Source organism: Crassostrea angulata, chromosome 3 (assembly GCF_025612915.1).
Source record: "Crassostrea angulata isolate pt1a10 chromosome 3, ASM2561291v2, whole genome shotgun sequence".
NCBI classification, from domain to species: Eukaryota; Metazoa; Mollusca; class Bivalvia; order Ostreida; family Ostreidae; genus Magallana; species Magallana angulata.
Window position 1 is genome coordinate 51,435,993 of NC_069113.1, and position 15,044 is coordinate 51,451,036.

Below are 15,044 nucleotides of genomic sequence, written 5' to 3' on the forward strand. Positions count from 1 at the left end.
GCGTTTATTTCTTTATTTATAAGAACTAAGAAAAATTGTGCTTTTCATTTGTCAATGTTTTGGTAATTAAGTGTTTATATTTTATTTTTGAGTAGTTATACTTTAAAATACCAAGTTAAAATGACAACTTTTTAAAAAAACCAATGTGAATGTATGATTGAAAGATGAAAATTTTTAAAGTGCAAACGACGTGGCACTAAAATAAAACACCGCCTATATATACATTAAAGTCATCAAATCTTTTGATTTGGGACGTAACAAGTTTTCATTTTCGGGATTATTTGCATGCAAGCGAAAACTGAAACTGATTTCATGGACAGGCGCTTAGTTGTATCCTTTTTCTCAACTAAGAAAAATTTCATGCGAAATGTATTGCAGTGCAAGAGTCTATATAAACATGTATCTCTACAGAGGACAACGCACATTTTCATATGAAACACAATGTCAAAGAAAGCAGACTTGTTGAGTGATATCAATGAAGAAGACCAAGAAAACCAAACTCTGGTCTTCAAAGTGTTTGGTTACGGGTCTCTTCTGTGGAAAGTGAACTTTAATTATTCTAGTCGTGATCATGGTCATATCAAAGGGTTCCAGAGAAAATTCTGGCAGAACAACAAGACTCATCGTGGGACAGAAGGAAAGGTACTCACTCTAGAGAGCAGTTTTCTGTCTATAAGACTTTGGAGTTTTGACTTGTTTCCTTTGGGGTTTTAACCCAACTTAATTATGTTGCATAAATATTAAGAAGAAATAGTTTTTAATTTGTAACATTCATGCATGTTTATCTTTCCTATGCAGCCTGGACGAGTGGCCATAATACACAAAGCTGAAGAAGTGAGTGAAATATCAAAATGATATAATTTCACGATAAATCACTTTAAAATTCAATCTTAGTAATTTTCCCCACAGTCATGCAATTATCTGAATATCAACAATGATTTAGACATAGATTATATATATTTTAGAAAACACTGAGCGGTGTGATGTTTACCATTAAGGGTGCATCAGACATTGAGAATGCCAAACAGATATTGGATACACGGGAAACAGTGCTCGGTGGTTACATCTCAATTCAGACCACGTTCTACGATGAATATGGTGTCCAGTCCGAGGTCACTGTATTTACAGCTACCCCTGACAACGACCTCTATGTGGGACAGATTTGTGATCATCCTCATGATGACGTAGAACACATAGCTACACAGGTTGTCGGTGCCCAAGGCCGCGCTGGAACCAATGCAGAATACGTCATCAAACTTGCAGACTACGTAAGAACACATTTTCCAAACGAGGACGACGAACATTTATTTTTGCTCGATAAAAAAGTCACCGCAAAATTGAGTAATCGTTCGCGGACAGTTCAAATCAACTACGAACAACTGAATGGTATAAACCATCATGATATTTGATTTTCTAAATGTCTCAACAAATGTACGTTGCTCTTATTATTATTGTTTTGTTATGCTTTTTATTGTTAAAAATGTTTGATGTCATTATTCGAACTCTCTATCCTGTTAATCTATATTGCTACCGTTTCATCAAAAATTGAACAATATAAACAATCTGCATGAAATTGTATGTTTGCAATAAGTTGGCAAAGTAAAAATAAACAAGAAACTAACTCTCTTCTTCTTCTTCTTTTTTTTCTACTTTTATCTAGCATATGTATTTAAAATATCCCTAAAAACTTTTAAAAACAAATGGTAAAAATAAACTTAATATTGATTAATTCTTTCGCCTTACCAGGAATATATGATATAGTTGTCGTGCCGCGTATCACCAAGGTTTTATGCAAAATAATTTTGCTTTTATTAAGCTGACATATAAAATCTACTTCATAAATTTGATAGAATTCATTTCAATGCCACCTTCATAGTCCTAAATTTAAAGATCCAAACTTTAAGCATATTTAAAATGCAATTAAATGCAGTATCGATTGATCGATAGAATATGCTAGATCGGCTCAAAATGTTTCCTTGTTTGTTTTGAATTGTTGTGTTGTTATTTTGACCGGTGAGGTGAGATGCTATTGTTAGAATAAAATTCTACACACAGAAGTGATGAATGTACAGCGCATTTTGATAAATAATTATCACTAGTAAATCTTGCCTTTTCATATTCGGCTATTAATGGATCCTATGCAATACAAATTGAACGGTGATATTTGATTTTAAAATAATAAAGCTTTATCCCATGTAAGTGCAATTGAGGATGATTATTCGAGTATGCAGTTTAAAAGCACTTCAATAAAGGAAAATAAGTAGGATATTTTTCACAAGAATTAAGTTAATCTATTGTTAGAGAGAGAAATTTCATAATTATTTGTGAGAAAATTACGTGATAATGTTTCCTTTATCAAACAGTGCGAAAATAAGTACCTTCACTTACTTGTCACAGGATATCTCATATGCCATTTGTTACAGCAAACTACATTTATGAGGAATTGATGTATAGTATTTAATACTTACTACTGAAGCTTTGTATTTGCAACAATTAAAGGGGGGAGGGAAATGGGTCCCATTAAAAATCACTTAGGTTAAAATATTATAGGTTTAACTGAATGTCACCTTTGGGGGTTTAAAGGGTTTTCATTAAAATTGGCCAGCTATACATTCAGTAAAGTGTTAACGGTTTAGTCATTTTCGCATACCTTACAATTCTTATGAAAGAAATATACAATAGAGATAGTAAAATCTCTTTTAAATAAATAAATAAATACAATGTTTTGCTCTACTTGCGAGACAAGGTCGCGTCTGATACGTGGATTAGTGATATGTTCCTGTAGTAATTCAACACCGCTCGATTCCTCAATGATTGAAAATAAATTAGAATGTGTATCGAGAACAAGGAATTGGAAACGTTTGTTGCATTCATTTCATAAACTTTTATTTTAATTGAAGTTGTGGCGTTTTACAGTTCTAATTTTTAATAATAAAGCAGAAAAAAGGGTTGTTAATGACAAGGGTAGACGCTGGGAATACCCAATGAAGTCAGAGTCCTATTTGTGTTGGGAAAATACTGAAACTTATCGATCTCCTTAAGGAGAAGTATCTTTTCGTTGTAAAACCGAAACTTCGAATAATTGTAATTCAATTATCTACTACTATTATTCATTTTTGCTCAATGAAGCAAGCAGGTGTATATTGTATATATACTAGAACATGTAGTGGGCAACTTTATGTGACAGATAAGGAAGTGTTCTAGAAACTGAATCCTTTAAAGCTACTGGTTCTATGAGGATGATTACTAGATACAAAATACATAATATGAAGGAATTTTGAATGTACGTCTTACAATCTCAGTCTATCAATACATATCTGTAATTGTTATCATACATATTATCTATGACTGTTCTTAATCTAGTAATATATATCGAATCAATTCATTAACACAAGTATGCAACAGTCATCTAGGGGATTCTGACACACGTCATTAAACCCGGTTTTATTAAAAACCTGCTCCGATGATCATTAAAAGCCTAGTTTGATAATATTGATACCACGTACGTTTCTTATTGCGTCGTAATTTCATCAGTACTTCGTCCAGTGTATTCTTGACTTACATGAGTTAATCTGATCTGTGGTAACATTCTCAATTTGAACTAAATCAATAATGTACTAACTTTCTATTTAAAAGAATGCATATTGTTTATATTTTCTTCCCCGTTTGCTCCCTGTCTTATATTTAGTTCGATATCATCAAAATTCCCTTAAATGGTTATACGACAAAGTGTTACCAATAAACGATTTTCGACAGCATGGAAGTGTACTTGTTATCCGATCACTTTTCACGTTTGTATACTTGGAGTGATGACCATGTTTCATCTGTAAAAAGTCTAACATCATGGAATGTCGGGACAAAATTTACAGGAATTCTGATGAATGGTCTTTGGTTTTTTATGTTGTTTGACATAGTAATGTGCTTAATCACACACATGAAAGTCAAGCTATGATTTGAAACCGAAACATTTTTTGTGCGTAGTAAATATATGATATATAGGTATGAGGTGTTTTCCAACTTGGTTTGAATCCTAAAAGAAAAGTTGTTGTTTGATTTTTATCATAATCGATAATTAAAAGAATGATGCAATCTATCTTGTTTATTTTTATTTCCAATTCATGAAATTAGCCTTGCTTAAAATAAGATTGTTATTGATTCCGTTGAACCAGGATCTTATAATATCGTTGTTGTAACTGTGAAGCAAAGGTTTCAGGTAAAATGCAATGTGCAATTTTCCTGCAAAACATTTGCATTGTATCAAAATAATTCCCATTGACCACATTATATATTTGTTTCAATTAACTACCCACACTATAAGAACTTAACCTCATATAGAGTCAACATGTAATCAAATGCAGACCAGCATAGCTTGATACCCAAACTATTTTGATTATATTAAATAGTAACTATACAAGTCGATGAAATCTACAAATATACACTTTGTTTCAAGCTAAAAAGGTCACAAATACAAACTATCTGGTGAAGGTTAAAATGACTGGAAAATACCGCATTTGTCATTGTCCTAAAGATCTGGTATAAAGTTACTTTGATTCATGAAAGATAGAAATGAGAGCTGTCCCGAGCAACCGAAATGGATTGGCTGGATGAATATGGCACGCCAAATTGACGAAAATGAGCTAAACATAGTTTTAAGAAAACGATAGGTAACGACCTTCAACTATTTAATCAATAGTTAATGTTTCAGAAGTGTAAACAGTAGTTATAAATTAACACTGAAAACAATCAATTCGATTCGGGAAAAAAAGGTGCATCTGATAAATATAGTTTTTATAAATTGTGAAACAATGATTAATAGCTCTTAATTAACTCTAGTTAACGAATGTAAATTATAGTTTACAGATTTAAATCTTTATTTTTCAGCAAAATCTATTGTTAACGATTATTTACAGATATATAAACTTAGCTTATCTCACAACCATTAAATATGGTTTCACAGATGAAAACAATGGCAAACGAATCGTTAACTATATTTTGTAAACAGTATAGTCAACTATGAACGTATGCATCATGTTGTTTCTAATTAAAATTAGATACTAGTAGTTATGCAAGTATAAATCTGGCACATTGAAAAAGGATATTCCCGAGTAAATCGATTATATAAATTCAAAAATCGTAAATTTAACGGTTTCTTTAAGTCAAACAATCATCTTTATGACTAGTATATATCTACAATCAAATAACTAATTAGTTACTCTTCCTTGGTTATATACAAGATACTTGGCATAAAAGGCTGACACCTTCAATGCTTTGGACTAAATTCAGCCTTCCCACATTCTTGTTCCCTGTGTGGTTGTTCCCCATAGTTCTTTCATTTGTCCTCTGGGTGGCTTTCCACCATCTGATGTCCATTTGGGAATGGGTGGGTGTGTGGGTGGGGGTGTCAATCGATATATCGCTGAGTATTCCTGTTTTAACCGGGCCATAAAACAGAGAATAAACTTTTACTTTGAAAAAAAATCTTCAGATTCCTACGGAAGCGTATTAGGGCCGCAGCAGTATTTTTTGTTAATTTGTTATAACAGATTAGTAATTTGTTATATCAAATTATTAATTTGTTGTAACAGATTAGTAATTTGTTATAACAAATTAGTAATTTGTTATGACAGATTATCAATTTGTTTTGTTATACTTTCATGTTAAATACTGAAATCTGATTGGTGAAGACGCAGTTCATAATCCTTTCTATTACCCTCAGCGTTAGCAACGCACTTAGCAACGGGTAACATTAAAAATTGTAACATGCGCGAAAATTATGCGCGTACGGTTCGCTGTAGAATTCACGTTATTCCTATATGAAAGCAGTAAAATTAAGACATTCAGTATAACAAAATAAATAGTGCCTGTTTGGGAGGGTAACAGTTGAAATTGACACCCCGAGAAAACCATTGTCAACCTCCGCTTCGCGTCGGTTGACAATGGTTTTCTCGGGGTGTCAATTTCATTTGTTACCCTCCCAAACATGCACTATTTATATATTGTTATACTTTCATGTCAAATACTGAAATCTGATTGGTTAAGACGCAGTTAATAATATTTACTATTAACCTCAGTGTTAGCAACGCACTTGGCAACGGGTAACATTAAAAAATATTACATGCGCGAAAATTATGCGCGTACGGTTCGCTGTAGAATTCACGTTATTCCTATATAAAAGCAGTAAAATTTTCTTGAAATTTTTAAAAAGACATTCAGTATAACAAAATAAATAGTGCCTGTTTGGGAGGATAACAGTTGAAATTGACACCCCTCGAAAACCATTGTCAACCTCCGCTTCGCGTCGGTTGACAATGGTTTTCTCGGGGTGTCAATTTCAACTGTTACCCTCCCAAACAGGCAGTATTTATATAATAACAAATTAGTAATTTGATATAACAGATTAGTAATTTGTTATAACAAATTAATAGTTTGTTATAACAGATTATAAATTTGTTATAACAAATTATCAATTTGTTATAACAAATTATTAATTTGTTATAACAAATTAGTATTTTGTTATAACAAATTAGTAATTTGATATAACAAATTAATAATTTGTTATTACAAAATACTTATTTGTTATAACAAATTACTAATTTGTTTTAACAAATTAATAATAGCAGAGAGATATCATAGTATTGCATTTTTATACTATTTTTTGGTATGCTATGATATTTTCAATGTTTTGTAATGAGATTCCATTGCTATGGTATGATATTTGACCGTCATTTTATCCATATCTATTACAATCTCATGCTATGCTGTGCTATGAGATTCGAGTAATGTTTCGAGATTCATATGCAATGATATGAGATTCCTATGGAATTCTGTAAGATTTCTATGCTATGCTATATTAAATTGAAACGAAATGCTTAATGATATGGTAAGCAATGCGATGATCAGTGAGAATCATATGAAATGCTATAGGATTCAATTGCTTTATAATGTATATCGATGCTATGCAATGAAATTTAAATAACATAGCATTAAAATCGTATGACATAACATTGGAATCTTATAGCATATCACTTGATTCTCATTCATCATAGCATAACAAAACCTAGCACAGCATACCATATCATGTAATATCATATATCTTCATAAAGCATTTTATATAAATTTACTAAAACAAAAGCATATAATGATATGCTATGATATTTCGATACTATTCAATGTTATGGATATAAAAGGCTAAATGATGCTATGCTTTGGTGAATGAAAATCAAATTATATGCTATAAAATTCCGATGGTATATAATGTAATTCCAATGCTATGTTATGGAATTAGATAACTGTAAACATATCATTGGAATTACATTGCATAGGATTGGACCTTATAGCATATCATTTGATTCTCATTCATCATAGCATAATAAAACCTAGCACTGCATACCATATCATGTAATATCATATATCGTTAGAGAGCATTTTACCAAAAAGTAGTATAAAAAGGTAATGCTATGAGATTTCTATGCAATGCTATGATATCTGTATGCTATTATTAATTTGTTAAAACAAATTATTAATTTGTTATAACAGATTGATAACTTGTTATAACAAATTATTAATTTGTTATATCAAATTACTAATTTGTTATAACAAATTGATAATCTGTTATAACAAATTATTAATCTGTTATAACAAATTAATAAAAAATACTGCTGCGACCCTAATACGATTCCGTAGATTCTGCTGTAGGTTGCAATGCATTACACTAACACTTATTGAAGGAGTGACTTATATAATGGGCGAGTTCAAGCAGGCACTAGCCATATCCATCATTTCATATACATGTCACTTTTTTCAGTAAACATTTTGTTTATATGGTTTGTTGTAAGTAAGTATATTATCATCATTATGCATTTCATTATAAAACTAAATAATCTTTTCTACTAGTATACATGTAAATTATAATTAACAGAGCCAGTCAGTCAGTCAGTCAATTGCTAGTATCTCTTTGATTTGAAGTCATCACATTTTCTTGACTTCATTGGTACTCCTTTGTTTGGTTCTCTGTCATTGTGAGTCTTGGTCTCTGTTATTTTGCTGATGTGCGTATTTTTCTATCAACTGAATTAAATTAATGATACAGTATCTTGAATTAGTTTAACTATAAATAATCAAATTTGATATGTGCAGTTATTCAGATGATGCTGTCAAGCAAATCCACTGATGCTGTAGATAAATCAATTTATTAATGTTGAAAATGTTGAATTTACTTGGCAGAATTACAATATAATAGGTATTGATAAGTGAAAACCCACTCATGCATTTGTACCACATAGAATGCACTTGAACAATACTGTTTTGGATATCTCTCATTTAATATATTCTTGATTCTTTTACATAAAATGTGATTAGTTCTCTCTCTCTCTCTCTCTCTCTCTCTCTCTCTCTCTCTCTCTCTCTCTCTCTCTCTCTCTCTGCGTGATAATGTAAAAAAACCACCAAAAAACCAGGTAACGTTAGCCTATCGGCTATATACATGTAAGCAATTTACTACCATCTCAATTTTCTTACTTACATTAATGTGGTCATTGATAAAAGTAATCTTTTCAGGGATAGATTTTTTATGCGGGTCCTGTAGAATGTTCGGTGTGCACATAATCACTGACAGTATAGGAATCACTATATAGCGATGTACTATGTATACGTGCCTATATTTGAGTAATTTTACGATCCACCACGTAGTTTTTCCTTCGGAGATTTCCGTGAGTTATCGGAAATAATATTCAAATTTATTTTGCGTTTAAGAGATTTTTTTAAATATCTTAACTGGAAAACTACTAGAGATATATTGTTATTATAGAAATAAAAAAATATGATGAATTAAAAAAAAAGCATGCAACGCTTCCATGTTTTAAGCGTGGGACTGACGTTGATTAGAGCAAGGGACACGTACTGAAAACTTCCACTTGCAAGGTAGGATTTTCTTGGTCATTTAGACATAAACATTACGAAAAATACTTTGTATTATCCGTAGAAAATATATACTAGAACATTTTTAACGATAACTAAATGAGTTTTGTGGTCTAAATTGACTTTCACATCAAAATAATCTAAGCTTATTGAATGGCGAAACAAGCGTGATTGAACTTCCGGTTTGATTTATGCGGCTTTTTGCTTGCAACGCTCTATTTTATAAACCTAACCATATATGGGTGCTGCATTATATATTTTAACTTATCTAACAACAAATAAATGTAAATAAAGGCGAATGAAGTGCCTGATAATAAAATTTAGAAAGAGCGTCACTTCCTTTGTGAAAAAGCCGCTTAGAACCTGAGCAAAAAAAAAAAATCCATAATCTCCGATTTGCGCCTTAGTTTTCAAATACAATATTCTGTAAGTTAAGAAAGATATGTAGTCACATCTTCCGAAATGATGCGTTTTTCGTTTATTTTATGTTTATACATCACATGTCAATGAAGATCTATCTGCATGATGATAAATTTTAAATACAATATTATATTTTCAGAAACAGAATGGGAACCCGTGTTTACATAGGAAGATTATCCCATCATGCCAGAGAAAGAGATGTTGAAAGATTTTTCAAAGGATATGGACGGTTACGGGATGTTATGTTGAAAAATGGATATGGCTTTGTTGTAAGTTGATCTGTTAAAATGAGGTTCTGTTGGTCAGTCACTTTTATGGAGGAAAAAAACAAAATCAGTCAGTTGTTTTTTTTTTTGTTTTTTTTTATATAGAAATAACTGTTTCTGAACAATTTATTAATTAGATAGAGTTGATTAAAATGAGAGTGTATGATTGCATGTTTAAGAATATGTCCTTGTTTTTGCAGGAATTTGAAGATTATCGTGATGCAGATGATGCTGTCTACGAACTGAATGGAAAAGATCTGGCTGGTGAAAGGTAAAATAATGACATATAGATGTATTACTTTTAAGTCAGATAGGTAGTTGATCATGTAAATTCAAATAAAAATCTTCAGCTATACTCTTGAAAGTATCCCCCCCCCCCCTAAATTATTTATTTTCTGTACAGAGTAACGTACTTTTTATCAGGTGAGAGGATGTTCTCTTTATATTATGTTGACAATGCTTTTGTTTTTGCAGAGTGATTGTTAGAATTTATTGTCTTTAATAAATGAAATAACATTTTCTAAGTGAGAGGTTGCTTATTGATGAAAAATGATTGATTTTGTTTTGCAGAGTGATCGTAGAGCATGCACGTGGAGGTCCTCGCGGAGACGACAGAAGGAATAGTTACCGTGACTACCCTCCAGCCCGCAGGAGTCGTGGGGGCGGTGGAAGAGACAAGTGAGTGTGGGGAACCCCCTTGTATTTCATGAGGACAATATTTAAGATAATCTTCCTAGTTCTGTAGTGAACTCAGATAACAGCTTCAGTATAAGGCCATGAAAAGTCAATCTTTTGTTCAATGTTTTAGGTTTTCATTGGAATGATAAATACCCCAAATTGCAATGAGGTTATGAGGCACATATACATGTATTTTACTTTTAGTATATGTTTTATAAAAATGGAGGGGGGTTAACTTCAGAGATTTGTTTAGCTGAAAAAGGTGAGGGGTACTCTAGTTATTATAATGAATTAAAATTTTTGGAAGTACATGTATACATGTATGTGTGCAAGTTTTATATTACTTTGATGAACCAGAAAAATTTGTCCAGCAATGTGATGTATGTCAGCACTCAAAAGAATTCACTATCACCTGAGAACATCCTTAAACTATACTTTTAGTCGTGCTTCCAACAGGTACGGACCACCTACCAGAACAGAATATAGGTTGATTGTTGAAAACCTGAGTTCTCGGGTCAGCTGGCAGGTAAGCTTTTAGTTAACCTGGATTTGATGGCCAATTTCACTTGAATTTGATCATATTCAAGCAATTACTTGCAGCTTCAATTAACATTCTTTGATTGTAATCACATATTTATATATTTCCGTCATGGATTGATGATTTAGTTACAAATTTGAGCCAATTATGTTAGTTGTTAGCTAGGTCACTTGGTAGTTTACAGGGATTTTATATAATGAGGAATAATCAACATCGGCGCTAGATATTTTTGATATGCAGGAGACCATGCTAAGATGAACCCAGACTACGTGTTTTTGTTAGGCTTTTTTTTTCATGCAGACAGCCACCTGTTAATGTTTTTATTTATGTTGCTGAGCAGTACTGTCAAATTCTGTGTAATATTTAAGATAAAAGACTGATTTGATGTAGAATTGAATGTCTCCCAGATTTGCAGCATAATAACATGTATAATGTATTTTCATAAAACCTCGCAGCCTCATTAGACGAGAGTGCTGAAAGACGAGAGGGTCACATGATCAGGTTCAGGGTGCTATCCGGTCTCAGTCACGTTGTAAATCTTGAGGTCTGGCCAGGCTATGCCTCCTCCTCCTCCCTCCTCCCGAAGGCTTTGTCCAGACTATCCGCAGCCTTCTCATATAATTGGCTCACGGGGAAAGCCTCAGCACATTGATCGCAGGATTTTGCATTTCTCTTTGGGGTTTCTCCTCGAAGGTGACCACACTTCCTATTACTGGGTTCCTGCCTTTGATTTTCATGGTAGAATGAAACTCTTACATCTACAATGAAAATAAGGTTTCCTGGTTTCACTGTGAGGACGAGCTGGGCAATCATGCCACCACGCTTACAGTAGGGGGCGCTTTTAGGGTACAGAGTACAGCAGTGGAGGTAATTGGTTTTCCATGCTGTTTTAATGATATCAGGGCTTAGCGAAATGTAATCTGTAAAAGCAAGTTTGCATTCTGCTGAATAAGCTTTCAGTAATAAAATGAATACAAAACAAAGCCCTGATAGAGTTATACTTTGTATGGAATGGATAGATAACATTGAATTTTTACTTTTTCATGTTATAAGTACAAGTAGAAGTCAGGTGAGTCCTGAATAATGGTAAGACGGGGACTGTATAATCAGACACATCACACCTCATCATCATCAATCTCACTGTATGTCTGTATGCAGAAGTCATTTTGTTTCTTTGGTTTTAAGGACCTGAAAGACTACATGAGACAAGCAGGGGAGGTCACGTATGCCGACGCCCACAAGGAACACAAAAATGAAGGGTGAGGGTATATTCTTTTGTTCAATGAAGTGTTCTCCTGACTTCTCTCTGCTGTGATAAAGGAGTACCTTAAGATTTTTAAAATGATAAATTAAAAAAAACCATGGAAGCTGTGGGTGACCACCGCTCCTTGTTAAGCTCCCTTTCCTTTGACAGAATTGTGGAATTTGCCTCTTACTCTGACATGAAGAATGCCGTAAGCAAGTTGGATGGAACAGAAATCAATGGGAGGAAGATCAAATTGGTAGAAGACAAACCAAAACGCAGCAGCAGACGCAGAAGGTACTGTCGAAACTAAGTAGTTATAAATAAGTACATAGCTAGCTATAAGTACTCACTTTTTCATAAATAATTTTTCTTAGTAACATTCTTTTGGATGCATAGTTGAATTCAATAGAATGCATTTATTTTCGAATGAGTTTTTTGTCCTTTGTTAATCCTTAACTTTTTAGTATCAGCTATTTTTTTTATCTACACTTATACCGAAATACCATCACTAATTGATTACAGTATTCTGCAATTTTTTTAGCTGTTCTATTTTCACCACATTCTTCTTCATTGTGATTTAGCAAATTTGAAATAGAGCTTATTAAGAAGGGAAAGTTGTATTTTTTTAAGAGGTGGCAAAAATAACATGGCTTAAAAAAACTTAACCCTTCTGGATAGATTGGTTCATGAAGCTGATAGACTTGCCATTAAAAACCTCCCACATTCTCTCTCTACTTTTTTTTCAGTGAATGATTTTATACATGAAAGTATTAGTTTGTAATTGTAAACTTATTCATATTGTTTTCAGTATCAGTAGAAGTGCCTCTAGATCCAGAAGTAGGTCAAGGTCACGACGTAGGTCTAGGTCAGGCAGTAGGTCAAGGAGTCGCAGCAGAAGCCGCAGTAGCCGCAGCAAGTCCAAGTCCAAGTCTAAGTCACCAGCACGCAAGTCCAGATCTAAGTCCAGGTCCAAATCCAGATCCAGGTCCAAGTCCCCATCTAAGTCCAAGTCTAAGTCCAGGTCTAGGTCAAGGTCAAAGTCTCGTTCCCCAAGTCCTGGAGACAAGGACGATAAGGATGAGAACTAGTGTTATTTAACTCAAGGAACTCAAAGTTAGAGTATCCTAAAAAGTTGTAAAGTAACATTGTAAATAGGAGAACACAAGAATCTTCAAAGATAATTACAAGTATAACCGAAAAACTAAGTGATAGGATAACGATTTAAAAATCTTGGTTTTTACCTTCATGTATGTTCAGTATGTGTTTGATAATTTTGTTTAGATACATTGCATATTATTGTCCATTGATAAAAACACCATTCACAGTTCATGTAACTGCACAAGATGGTCTTAGTATTGTCATCCTTACTCTGTGTTACAGAGCTGTATCAGGTCACACTGATGTCTCATGTCACCCCCCAGACAAAGATTGGACAAACAAACAACATGGTGACTGGGGATATTTTTGTTAATATTTTAATCATAATACAATCTATCAATTATTGTATCTGTATTATTTCAAACCATGTTTTATGCATTTCTTCATTTTTCATTGTGATACATACAGAGCATGTTTTATATTTCATTTTCTCTCTTTTTTTTTTTTTTTTGGAACTTGCATTGTTGTGTTTACCATTATATTAAAATTGAAAAGTACTTAGCATGGAACAAAACAAAGTCACTTGTATTTCATGTAATGAAAGTCTGAAAGGCGGCAGTTGATCAATGATAAAAGAATTAACTATCACCCAAACTTTTGATTTATGGTACAGTTTAAATTGATTTAATTATTTGCTTTTTGGGTGTTATTTTTTTTTTTTATTAAGGATATAATTTCTTTGCTTTTTACACAGTGTGTGTTTTATTAGCTTGCTCTAAAAAAATAAGATTTTAATTTAGTGTAGTAAATCAATTTGTGATGATTTTTGGTCAAAGATTTGTATTTTCCCAGTAGAAGGACACATTTTTCATCCAAGAAATTTAAATGTTGTCAATAAATTTTACAATGAAATTTTGGTCAGTGCTGTTGTTTATAACCATTCAAGTTGACAAATGTTGTTCAGTACAACAGAGATTTCATTCTTTGCAATGCATTTGTGTGTAATAAACAACAAAAGCACAAACAAAATTAGCTGGTTTGTGTAATATTTAAATTATGCAAAAAGATTCTGTTTGAAACAGATCTAAAAGGCTTGAATAATCAGGAGGTTGCTTTGTCTTGGTTGAATATATGCTATAAAGAGTGAAACTTGAATAATTTCTTATTTGATCATGGACAAATTGAGCTCTCCAGATGAATTAAAATGACATACAACAAACCTTTGCAGTACAAGGATGTTAAATACCAAAAGTAGAATGAAAGAAGGTGAACATTGTACATTCCAAATATCCAAAACGTTAATGATTAAAACACCTGAGTACTGTAGCCCACGATGAACGTGGGGAGTGTCATGTTTGCATTTTAAGCTTCATTTTGGAGTCCTAATTATCTGACTGAAAAACCTGCTTACTGTGGAATTATTTTTATTAGTGGGGGTCAATGTTCGTGGGTAGCCAAAATTTCTCTGGTATTTGGAGACATAATTTCATTGATGGTTTTAATTGGGATAATTTTAATTAATATGGAACAAATGCTGGTACAATGTATATACTTTGGTAGGAATGTAAATTTTTGGGCAAGGGTTAAGCACGAACAATGATGATTCCAAAGTATTTGATGTTGTAAAACATCAATTTATGAAAAAAGGGGGTTGGGGCAAGAGTCAAATCTCAGTTTACACAAGCTCCAGGAGCCAAAATCTGTAAACTTCTGGTAAAATAGAGACCTGCAGACTTAATGGTCACTTTAATAAATGTTATACCTGAGAATGTAAGATTTAATAGCCTTGACACACTTTTGTGATTAAAGTTACAGTCTAATCCTCCAATGCATTTGTTATGTGCTATTGCGACATATAATTGAATAATGGGACCTTATGAAC

The 15,044-nt window shown here is 32.7% G+C and overlaps 3 protein-coding genes across 5 annotated transcripts in view; 2 read left to right on the top strand and 1 right to left on the bottom strand.

Annotated features, from left to right (window-relative positions):
- Nucleotides 1-2,360, bottom strand: part of LOC128176570 (ubiquitin-40S ribosomal protein S27a) — a 90,564-nt gene extending 88,204 nt beyond the window's left edge. Inside the window, exon 1 of the mRNA XM_052842987.1 lies at nucleotides 2,350-2,360. The gene's annotated coding sequence lies outside the window, so the exon portion shown is untranslated. The remainder of the gene's footprint in view (nucleotides 1-2,349) is intronic.
- Nucleotides 218-1,622, top strand: LOC128176569 (glutathione-specific gamma-glutamylcyclotransferase 1-like). Its single transcript, XM_052842985.1, has 3 exons — nucleotides 218-642; nucleotides 799-834; nucleotides 966-1,622. Exons 1-3 carry the CDS (start codon nucleotides 442-444, stop codon nucleotides 1,407-1,409), a joined length of 681 nt encoding a protein of 226 aa, XP_052698945.1. The 5' UTR covers nucleotides 218-441; the 3' UTR covers nucleotides 1,410-1,622.
- A 6,468-nt stretch (nucleotides 2,361-8,828) lies between the features above and the next one.
- LOC128176565 (serine/arginine-rich splicing factor 6-like) lies at nucleotides 8,829-14,191 on the top strand. 3 transcript variants are annotated; one of them, XM_052842979.1, is made up of 8 exons: nucleotides 8,829-8,919; nucleotides 9,476-9,605; nucleotides 9,803-9,873; nucleotides 10,173-10,280; nucleotides 10,722-10,806; nucleotides 12,004-12,077; nucleotides 12,215-12,358; nucleotides 12,873-14,191. In XM_052842979.1, the coding sequence occupies exons 2-8, from the start codon at nucleotides 9,483-9,485 to the stop codon at nucleotides 13,150-13,152; spliced, it is 885 nt and encodes a 294-aa protein (XP_052698939.1). In that variant the 5' UTR covers nucleotides 8,829-8,919; nucleotides 9,476-9,482; the 3' UTR covers nucleotides 13,153-14,191. The 3 variants fall into 3 exon arrangements, with proteins under 3 accessions (XP_052698939.1, XP_052698941.1, XP_052698940.1); XM_052842981.1 differs by having other exon boundaries at nucleotides 12,233-12,358; XM_052842980.1 differs by having other exon boundaries at nucleotides 10,737-10,806.
- Nucleotides 14,192-15,044: the final 853 nt, after the last annotated feature.

Coding starts and splice junctions, on each gene's coding strand:
- LOC128176565 (XM_052842979.1), top strand. CDS start 9,483: ATGGGAACCCGTGTTTACATAGGAAGATTATCCCATCATGCCAGAGAA. Junction 9,874..10,172: donor AAAGATCTGGCTGGTGAAAG/GTAAAATAATGA, acceptor TTTGTTTTGCAG/AGTGATCGTAGAGCATGCAC. Junction 12,359..12,872: donor CGCAGCAGCAGACGCAGAAG/GTACTGTCGAAA, acceptor TATTGTTTTCAG/TATCAGTAGAAGTGCCTCTA.
- LOC128176569 (XM_052842985.1), top strand. CDS start 442: ATGTCAAAGAAAGCAGACTTGTTGAGTGATATCAATGAAGAAGACCAA. Junction 643..798: donor ATCGTGGGACAGAAGGAAAG/GTACTCACTCTA, acceptor TTTCCTATGCAG/CCTGGACGAGTGGCCATAAT. Junction 835..965: donor TAATACACAAAGCTGAAGAA/GTGAGTGAAATA, acceptor TATATATTTTAG/AAAACACTGAGCGGTGTGAT.